Source organism: Sinocyclocheilus rhinocerous, unplaced genomic scaffold, assembly GCF_001515625.1.
Source record: "Sinocyclocheilus rhinocerous isolate Xijiao unplaced genomic scaffold, SAMN03320098_v1.1 scaffold757, whole genome shotgun sequence".
NCBI classification, from domain to species: domain Eukaryota; kingdom Metazoa; phylum Chordata; class Actinopteri; order Cypriniformes; family Cyprinidae; genus Sinocyclocheilus; species Sinocyclocheilus rhinocerous.
Genome location: NW_015662957.1, coordinates 700731 through 711681, shown reverse-complemented (window position 1 = coordinate 711681; position 10951 = coordinate 700731). Strand labels below are relative to the sequence as shown.

The window sequence follows — 10951 nt, the reverse complement described above, 5'->3', positions numbered from 1 at the left end:
TCCGCCGCATCCCAATTTCGTGTTCGGAAAGGAAATTAAGTGTACTACAGAACCCCTAATAGCTTACGAGATGGGATGATAAAAAACAAATATTTCAATACTTTCTCTCGCAATTATATCGTTGGGTAATTATACTGTATATAAACTGCGGGCATCAGGGAGCCGCTATTAATATGCAGGGCATTGAAAACGCTTTCGAATGCGCGCTCTCATTTTACTTTCACTTTCACTTTTCGAGATTCGCGAACACACGGACTCTATACTATGGAGTTCAATGGTTGGTACTGCCGCTACCACACATTTTACTAGATTAGATATTTGTCTGTGGTGCTCAGTATCTGCAAATCATTCGCCATTGTCCTATCAGTCATCTCTCCTTACTCTGTGTATGTGGTAAGTGAACTTTCATGTACTATAATGTAACAGTCTACCGCTAGCAAGTGGCTAACCATGTCCCTTTAGTGGCTCCACAGAACGCGTTATTTGTTTTCCGTGCCTTTCTGCATACGGATTCACGCTTCGGGCACACCCCCTAATGTCATCGTCCATCACGAAGTTTCACTGTAGACATCGTCCGATGCCAATTTGGTAGACATCGCCCAACCCTACAGTGCGCTCTCGATTTCTGTATTTTTCAAAGGTAGGAGAGCCCTGATTGTTGGCCGTGTTTGAGTGAGGTTGTCACACTGATGGGTTTTGGGTCATCGGGTGGTGCTGTTTGAAGAGTTGTGTGAGTAAAGATGACTGTTTGGCTCTTGAATCGGTCCGTCTGCTGTGTAAAGGTCAACTCTGTCAGGTTTCATCTATATCACACAGTGACGGGTTCAGGTTTTGGGTGGCTAGTGATAAGCAGTGAGTCTGTTACTGACTGGCTGGGCGTGCTGAGCGTAGGAGACCTTTGTGTGCGAAAGTGAGACCACTGGATTCTGATGAGGTATGACATAACCCCTCTGTGGTGCCCTTTTGAGACTAGTACGCCATGATCTAAAACTGGACATGGTGACGCAGCCTTCATAGATCAATCCAGCAGCCTGACCAAACAGAAAAGGTGCATTTACCATTAACATTGAAAAAATCAGCTTAACATCGTGATGTCTGTCAGCCATCGGCGATGGACGATGGCATAGTCTATCGGCCCAACCCTAATTCAAAAGTTTTATTGTTTTTTTAACGATTTAATTACATTTTAATCTAAGAAGGTTTAATTTTTTTTTCTTTTTTTGATTTGGTTCATAATTTTTATGATTTGTTTTTATGGTTTTAATATCTTATTTTATTTTCTTTGTTTTAATTAAAAAAAATTTAAACTAGCAGACATTTAGCAGAGATTTGAACTTGCAACTTTTGTAACCCCATAGGAAATATAATAATAATAATAATACCACTGTACTAATATTTTACTTCATTATTTTATTTTATTTGTGGTTTCATTTAATTTTATTCTCTTCCAACTAAAACTTGACATTTATGTCGAACCACACCAGTAACAATCAGTTATGTCCTATAGAATTTCACTTGTTGGGTAACATGACTGTCCAATGAAAAAAAAAAGCCATCTGGGCGTCCTAATCAAGGTCCACGTTATATCTGGCTTTATGGCATATTTCTCTGCCAACTGTCAGTGTAATATTGCTATTGTGTGTGTTTAAGCCTGTTTGATCACTGGCAATTACATAAAATATGACATGACAATATTCCATGTTACTCTCATGCAGGACTTTGTCGGAAAATTAAGTGCAAAAATGATTTTAAGGAAGAAACTGAATGAATTGGAAGGGAAAGAACATCAGTGTGGGATCTAAGAAAGCCCAAACGCTTCTCCCTCAGCAGCTGACAACAGACTGAAGCATGCTGTGTAAAACTATCGAGTCTTCATTAGGGACAGTGGGATATTGATAGTGTATTTTCTAGGTTGCGGCTGACTGGATTAATGATGGCTTCAAGAGGAGATTAATGATGCCAAGCAGAGTTTAATGCCTCTGATACTCAGGGTTCCTGCTCACTCTCCATCACCACTCTCTTCTGTTCAGGGGACAAGCAGTGATAGATTTCAATTCTGTCATCATTTACTCACCCTCAAATCCTTCTAAACCCATATGACTTTTGTTCTTAAGTGGATAAAGAGAAGTTTAGCAGAATGTATTGAAAAAGTACCTTAAAAGTACTCCACACAAGTTGTGTGCTATTTTTTAAAGTTTAAATAGAATTTTAAAAAATGACAAAAGCACAAAATTACTAAAAATTTTAATTAAAATGAAAACTGAAAATCCAAAAATAAAAGCTTATTCAAAATATTTATAAATTCTACAATAGTGTAGAAATAATATTAAAATAACATTGGTGTTTATGCTGATCCATCATGTTGTGCTGGGCTGTGCCCCTCCACTGCATTGACAATTACATGACAAAGTCCCTAGATCCTTGTTACAATCACAGCGGCAGACTAAAGCCTTGTTGCAGATCTGATTTCCCTGGATTGATATCAAGCCCAGATCTCATCAGTTCTTAAATTAAAAAAGAAAAAGAAATAGACTCCTCAAATTCCCACATAAATATACACCTTGTAGTAGAGCAAGAAATATTGATGCTCCCCTCAGGGGGCTAAAGAGATTTTGCTTGGAATCAAACGTGTTCACTTTTCAGAGCAACAACCTTCCCTTGACTATCACTAAAGGGCAAATCCCCCCTGATTACTGTGACCCTGCGATGAATGAACTGAGACAAAGTCAATAACCTGAGTGTTTAATCAGGGGAATATAGAAAATGTCTTATTGGCTTTAAATTGGGCACACAATTGATTTCAAAGGTCAAAGTCACAACCTCTCATATGATTTGCTTCTTAAAAGCCACTGTCTATAATACAGTTACAAAAACAGGATCAACATAATGGGAATCAGCGTTTATGCTTTAAATGGTGTGAGAGAAATCACAACATTTGATCTTTTGGGTTTCACTGGAGACACCACTGAAGAACATTATTGTACAATAAAGACATTAGGGACTAGGGGTTTGACATTAAACAGGTTAATTGACTCATTGTGTCTCTTTACTGATCTAGTCGGCAGCACTTGGTGGAGCTGCTCATCTGGTGAATTTCTGCAGCACAGATACAGTGGCGGGTCTGCTGATGGCACAACGATACTATGCATGTCCTATGGCTGGATTCTCCATCCCTGCTGCAGAACACAGGTACAGTAATGCACTTGTGTACTTACTGCACACTTATTTCGTCAAGGCATAATCAAATTTAGTTTCGTGTAACATCCCACCTAAAACCTGATCGTCTGAAAGAAATAAAGTTTGAGGAAAGTTTCAAAGTGAATTGATAAATACTATAATAGTATTTATAATATTAAATCATACTAAAATAACACAGCTTTAAAGGGATAGTTCCCCAAAAAATGAAAATTCTGTCATTAACTTCTCGCCCTCATGTCGTTCCAAACCCGTAAGACCTTTGTTCATCTTCGGAACACAAATGAAGATATTTTTAATGAAATCCGAGCTTTCTGACCCTGCACAGACAGCAACGCAACTGACATGTTGAAGGCCCAAAGAGGTAGTAAGGACATCATTAAAATAGTCCATGTGACATCAGTGGTTCAACCTTAATTTTTACAAAGATACGAGAATACTTTGTGTGTAAGGAAAACTAAAATAACGATGTTATTCAACAATTTCTTCTCTTCTGTGTCAATCTTCCACGCATGTTCACAAGAGTGGTACTCTCGTGAATGCGCGGCGGAGACTGGCATAGAAGAGAAGAAATTGTTGAATAAAGTTATTTTTGTTTTCTTTGCACACAAAAAGTATTCTCGTAGCTTCATAACATTACGGTTAAACCACTGATGTCACATGGACTATTTTAACAATGTCCTTACTGCTTTTCTGGGCCTTGAATGTGTCAGTTGCGTTGCTGTCTGTGCAGGGTCAGAAAGCTCTCGGATTTCATCAAAAATATCTTAATTTGTGTTCTGAAGATGAACGAAGGTCTTATGGGTTTGGAATGACATGAAGGTGAGTATTTAATGACAGACTTTTCATTGTTGGGTGAACTAATCCTTTAAGATGGTTGAATATGATATGATATGGTACCTTGGAATGCTGAAACCTGTTTTAGTTTAGTTATAAATTGATTAAACATCCTTACCCTTCTATCACTCCAAACCTATATGACTTTCTTTCTTCCCTGAAACACAAAAGGAAATACTTTGAAGAATGTAATGGTTGCTTTTTTCCATGCAATTACATTAAGTGGGGACTGGAGCTTTCAAAACTTACAACACCATATAAGATGTATATGTGATTATGACGACATAGAGTTTGTGTTCCCATTCAGTAAACCATTATTCACTGTGACCAGATTAGGCGCGTTTAATTGGAGAACCAGATGAATCTGATTCAAAAGAACGATTCATTCACAAATCTCATGAACTCTCATGAACCTGTTAGGGAAGACGTTAAGATTTTCAGTCATAAACAGCTTAAGTTTTAGTCTGTTTTGACACAAAACTATTACATGGCTTCAGAACAATTTGTATGGACCATTTTTGTGTTCTTTTGTAGCTTGAAAACTTCATTGTGATTGCATGGAAATTAGTGACCAGTAGAGAAATTCTCTTTAAGACTGATTGGGCAGTGAGTCAGTTAAACAGCTTGTGTCGTGAAATTCAACGGTGACGTTAAACACCTGCATGTTAATTTGCATTTGTTCCGTTGATTCTAATTAGTTCTATTAGTAGCTACACATTCATCCATCTCGCAGCTGTAGCGCCTTTTGTCTGTGTGGTTGAGTGCGTTTCCCAGTATAGCTCTCACTCTTTATTTCAAATCACGCCATTTCTTCTGTGACGCTGTTCCATCCTCATATAGTTCAAATGTAAGTTTTTCAACCATTCAATGAATCACTCCGACATTTTTAAAGCTCTGCGGCTAAGGATCGTTAGACTCTAATGACTCATTTGCAACAAATGATTCTTTCTAATTCGGTTTATTTATAATGCACCTTATCCACCTTTAAACTAAATAAAGCATGAGTGGGTGGGACTTCACTAATTAGTGTTGTAGATCATTTGAAGAAGGTTTGTCACACTTTGTTTTTCATGTCTCTGTAGTACTATCATCTCCTGGGGCAAGAGCCGAGAGAAAGATGCGTATGAGTGTCTGCTGGACCAGTTTCCCTCTGGGCCTGTAGCTGTGGTTAGCGACAGTTATGATATTTTTAAGGCTTGTAAGCACATCTGGGGGGACAAGCTGAAGGAGAGAGTGATGGAGAGGAGTGAGGATTCTGCACTCATTATTCGTCCAGACTCCGGGGACCCCGCTCAGACCCTCATAGAGGTGTGTGTGTATCATATACCAAGTGTGCTCAAAGTGGAGTAGTGTTCACTACAGACCTTAAGGCAGCTGTTTCAGTGATTGAACTTTATTTTAGTGGAGTCAAGACTCAAACAAATAGGCTTTTTTCCAGCTCTGTGCTGCTCTGGGCTGGCTGGTCTGTGTGAAAGTAATGCTCTAGAATATTGATTTTCCTTTTATATACTGTCTTTCAGATTAGTTTGTTGCTTGTTTGTATTTGATGAATGAAATAGTGGAGTTAAGATTGATTAGCTGGCTTTATAGCCCTTTATGCTTTTAATTTTCACTTGCTTGCCTCCTTCATTTGTCTCTTCTGTCTCGCTTTTAGGTGATAAAGATTTTGGAGGAGTGTTTCGGATGTTCTCAGAACTCAGTTGGTTACAAGGTGCTCCCATCATACCTGCGCATTATCCAGGGGGATGGAATTGATCTGAACTCAATTAATGAGGTAAACTAAACCTCAGACCAAGAGAGAACAAAAACATGAAATTATTGCAAATTGTAAAAATATGTTACAATATTAATATTTAAGGCATTTTGTATCAAGTAAATGCAACCTTGGATGAGCATAAGAGACTATATATATTGTTTGTTTGTTTATATATATATGTGAAATTTGTGACATTGATCATGATCATGAGAATTCCTTAGTACAGACTGTCATATGTTCTTCTTACTTTCATTGAAGCACAAGGTGCTCTTTTGGAAAATCGTCTTCAAATCATACTGGAGAACATTCAGCTTTTACACAAAAGCAAACTTGAGCACTGCTGCCAGTAAAGCAAAACATCAAAACAAATAATACGTTCAGAAATCCATGTCAATTTTTCAATTAGCACACACATTGTTATGCAAATTCTTGCACAAATTAAATGCAAATCAAATAGTTGTGAGTAATTAAAATAAATGGACTATATTAGTGAAATGCCAAATAGAAGCTTTTTCACTGTCGTTTCAGACTTTTGGACCTCACTCTAGTGCTCATATGACTAGCATGTTATCACATACTAATATTGCTGTCGTTATTAAATGTGTGGAATGGTGTGTACAGGGTCAACTTGATACTGGCCCTGAATGTTTATCAATCATTCATGACTGTTTGATTATAAACAATTATTACCGATTACACAGTGGTAAATCATTGATCATAATCTGATCAGTGTTACTTTCTTTTTTTGCCTAGCACAGATTCTCGAGAAACTGAGCGATGAGGGTTGGAGTGCTGAAAATGTGTTTTTTGGTTGCGGAAGCGCACTGCTGCAGAAAATCAACAGAGACACGCTAAACTGCGCTTTTAAGTGCAGCTATGTGGAGACCAATGGCAAAGGCGTGAGTTTCTTTATCAGTTTCACTTTAAAAACATCCTGTTTAAACGAGTTAAAAAAGTACATTTGAGGAGTATTGTTATTATTATTATTTTTTTATATGTAATTTGTGTTTGCATAGATGGACGTCTATAAGCAGCCAGTGACAGACCCGTCTAAAGGATCCAAGCGTGGTCGTCTCTCTCTGAGGAGAAATTCAGATGGCTTCATTGAGACGGTGGAAAGAGGAGCAGGCAAACCACAGGAGGTTAGATCAGCTTAACCTATTATTTCCCAGATTTTTCCCAAAGATCGTTCATATGAACATACTGTATTGTGCCACATTTTTGCATTTATTAAACTTTTTTTTTCCACATTAAACTTTAGTGAACGGATGATACATATAGATAATTACATTTAATTCTGTGGCAATTCTAGGCTGAATATATTTGGTAAAAAATACAGTAAACAGGAATATTGTGAAATATTATTACAATTAATATTTATGTAATAAATGATAATTATATAATACATTTAATTTCATTTAATCCTGGGATTTTCATGAGCCATTATACCAGTGTCACATGATCCTTCAGAAATCATTCTAATATGCTGATTTACTGCTCAAGACACATTTCTTTTTATTATCAGTGATGAAAACAGTTGTGCTGCTTAATACATTTTGAAGACACCATGAACATTTTATTTTGGGATTCATTGATGAATATAAAGTTCAAAAGAACAGCATGTGTTATATATATATATATATAACATTACAAATGTCTTCACTGGCACTTTTTGATCAATTTAATGCACCCTTGCTGAATAAAAGTATTAGTTTCTTTAAAAAAAATCGTACTGACTCCCACCTTTTGAACAGCTGTGTATGTATTCTATGTAAAAATGTAAACAGTGCTGGTCATAGTTGGTGATCCTTTAATATGATCTTCTTTCGTAGGACATGTTGGTGACTGTGTTTGAAAATGGCACCATCCTGCAGGAGTACACTCTGGATGAGATCCGTAAAGCTGCTCAGCTTTGGGAAGAAGACGTGAGCCCTTCCCAGCACAACAAAGAGGACAACAGTACCCTGGAGAGCCACCAGAAATGCATAATGAACGGCGTGCATTAATAAACACAGTATGCGCACTGTTCTCAACACTGCCCCCTACAGACCAACCACAGACCTATTCCACAACGCTCAGATGTTCATCAATAAAGCAGAACACAGTGTTGCCAATACAATATACAAATACATATCACATCTGACTTTTAGACTTTTCAGGCAACCCTTAAATTTTGGATTTGGTTGCCACCGGTTTTTATTAGTTCCTCCTTCATTTTACCACACTTTGAGATGCCAAATACCTTTGTTGGTGCTTCAGAAACATCTAAATATATTTCAGGAGTATATGACGGCAGGGTTTGCATTCGATTGATTGTAATGTTGTTAAAGCATCGCCTGGCAGTACATTGATAAATGAAGGAAACTTAATTTGAGGTGATCTCATGATCGTATCAGGGCTTCTGCACCAGCAATTCTGCACATGATCCCGGTTTCTGATGTGACGTACAATGACACTCTCTGAAAATGCAAAAATTAGATTTAGTCACTATTTCACTTTTGGAGAATTTTGGGTGTTCTTTTAATATTTTTTAGACACCCATAATGCCAAGATAACAATGATGCATTTTTTTTAAAATTTTTTTTTTTAACAATAATCAGTTTTAAACTATTCCCATGTTGTGTTCAACATAGAGACACACACTTGAAAATGATCCACCCGGTTTGTGTCTTCTTGCTGTTACATAGCTCACGTAAATTTGCTTCCTGACTTTTTAGAATAATACTTTCGTTGGCACAATTTTGTTGGACAAAATTCTTCTCTGGGGATTTTAGAACAGCAAATTGATCCTGATGTTATAAACACTCTCAGTAAGTAAATGCTGCATAGAAAAGAATCAAAATGTTTCCTGATAATAGTTATAGTGTGATTTATGTGGAGCTGGTTTTAGACTTCCATCTGAGATGCACAGAATGCATCATACAAACACTTTGCAGTATTCTGTCTCCATACAGCTGCTGATGGTGCCTTAAAAACCACTCGGACCTCAGTGCTCAGGTCACTCTCTCTTGCTTTGTCCTTTCCTCCCCTCATTTTTCACACTTAATATTGTCCATCACAGTTTGGACTCAGTTTCTCTCTTTTATCCTTCTGTGACTCACATATGAATGAATGATGTTCAGTGATTGCTTTTTTTTCTTTTTTTTTTTTTTCTTTTTTCAAGCTTCTGTCATCTATATGCTGATGCTGAATGAGATGTGCAGTGGGTTTAATTACAGTGTACGTTGATTATTGTGTCATCATCTTTGTGTTCGATCATGGAAATGACTCATTTCCAGGTTGTTCCGAACATCTGAAATGAAGCAGTTTGACCCTACCTCTTTTTTTAATCAATAAGAATATATATTAATATGAAGTGATGATCCTTACACTTAAAAAGCATCTATTCTGTTGTGTAAATACTCTTTAATGGTAGTTTCAATGATAAATTTCTTCTTGAAATTCTTGCATTCTTGTTGAATTTTTTTTATTTTACAGAAGTGATATTTTGAATGACAAATAGACAAGCAAACAGAAAAAAAAAGATATAATAAATATAGATCGAACTTCTTCGTCTCAATATTTAACATGTCTCATCCTTTCGTTTTAGTGTGTGTTTCGGTAATTTCGAAAGGAAAAAAGTTAATGTTTTGTAAATGGAAAAAAAGGAAACAGAATATGCACCAAAAGCAGTGATGGTTTTGACGGTGCCAGTATGTCTGGATTTTTTCCCAGTTTTGAATTGCATAAACACATTGTGCCCTTTTGGACAGCCTGCTTTCTTCATAACTGTCATAGCAGAAAAGGAATGGAATGCGACTTTCAGAATGAGGAAGAGTTATGTGTTAATTTCCTCTGCATGTCGTTTTGAGCAAAACAAAATAGAAAAGTCTGTATTTCCAAGTTCCAGTGAAACCTGACAATGGTTCAGTTTATGTTCAACAGACGATGGTTTGCCTTAACACGTTTTATTGTTGCACAATTATATTGTATTCACATGAAATGTACTTTTCATACACATCCTCGTGGACATCACAAAATGCCTACTGTCATTATGTTTCACTCCCAGAAAAAAGGTACAAAGCTGTCACTGGGGTGACAAAAGGTACAAAAGTTAAAAGGTACATCTTTGTTCCTGGTTTACCTCTAAATAGTACATTAAAGGTACATTTTATTACCTCGTGTACATTTTGCTACATTTTAAAAGGGTACCACCCCAGTGACAGTTTTGTACCTTTTTTATACCACTGAGACTGAAATGCTTTTTTAGGACATGAGAGTCATAGTAGAGTTTGGGTGAGTTTGTTCCGTTGACCATGTGCAGCATATTTGTATAATGCAATTTTGTCCACTGACCAAAATAGTCACACACTTTCTATTTAGACAAGGGTTTAATTTGCAGAAGTCAATAAGCGTATGTGTGTATGAGACATTTCAAATAATCATCATTCTATAATTTTAAATTGCGGTTTAAAGGTTTCGGGAAGAAGTTTTCTCACTCTTATGCTCTCTTGGTTTCTTATGTTCATCAGACTGCATTAGATTAAAAATACAGTAAAAACAATAATATTGTGAAATATTATTAAAATTTTAAATAAGTATTTTTTTGTAATATTCTAAAATTATTTTATTCCTGTGATGTCAAACGTGACTTTTCAGCATCATTACTCCAGTCCTCAGTATCACATGATCCTTCAGAAATCATTCTGATATGCTGCTCTAGAAACATTTCTTATTATTATCAACCATTATAACAGTTGTGCTGCTCAATATTTGTGTGGAAACTGTGATACACATTTTTCAACATTTAACTTAAAAAGAACAGAAATTGAAAGCTTTTGTAACATTATAAATGTCTTTGCTGTCACTTTTAATACATTTCTTAACCCTTTTAGAAAAAAACTATAATTCTGCTGTGTTTAATAGCAATAACCAATCTGATCCAAATAATTTGCATAAAAACCAAACAATTCTTTTGGAAATCTGAGGACGTTTTGTCATAGACGACAGATAGTCTAATGAAAGGGAGCCATCTATTGGTCATTTTCAAAAGTCCACTTCTAATTTCCCTCTGAAACCAGGACCAAGTTTATACTACATTAGTAAGTCAAAAGTTACAATCGCATCACAATAAATCAGAAACTTAGCCTACTTTCATTTCCTAGAACGTCAAGAGACCACATG

At 36.4% G+C, this 10951-nt stretch overlaps 1 protein-coding gene across 1 annotated transcript in view; it reads left to right on the top strand.

Annotated features, from left to right (window-relative positions):
• LOC107728616 (nicotinamide phosphoribosyltransferase-like) overlaps positions 1-8825 on the top strand; it is a 17384-nt gene extending 8559 nt beyond the window's left edge. The window contains exons 6-11 of the mRNA XM_016538857.1: positions 3059-3189; positions 5115-5340; positions 5687-5806; positions 6547-6687; positions 6805-6930; positions 7621-8825. Coding sequence (XP_016394343.1) covers positions 3059-3189; positions 5115-5340; positions 5687-5806; positions 6547-6687; positions 6805-6930; positions 7621-7794 — 918 coding nt within the window. The 3' untranslated portion in view covers positions 7795-8825. The remainder of the gene's footprint in view (positions 1-3058; positions 3190-5114; positions 5341-5686; positions 5807-6546; positions 6688-6804; positions 6931-7620) is intronic.
• The last annotated feature ends 2126 nt before the right edge of the window (positions 8826-10951 follow it).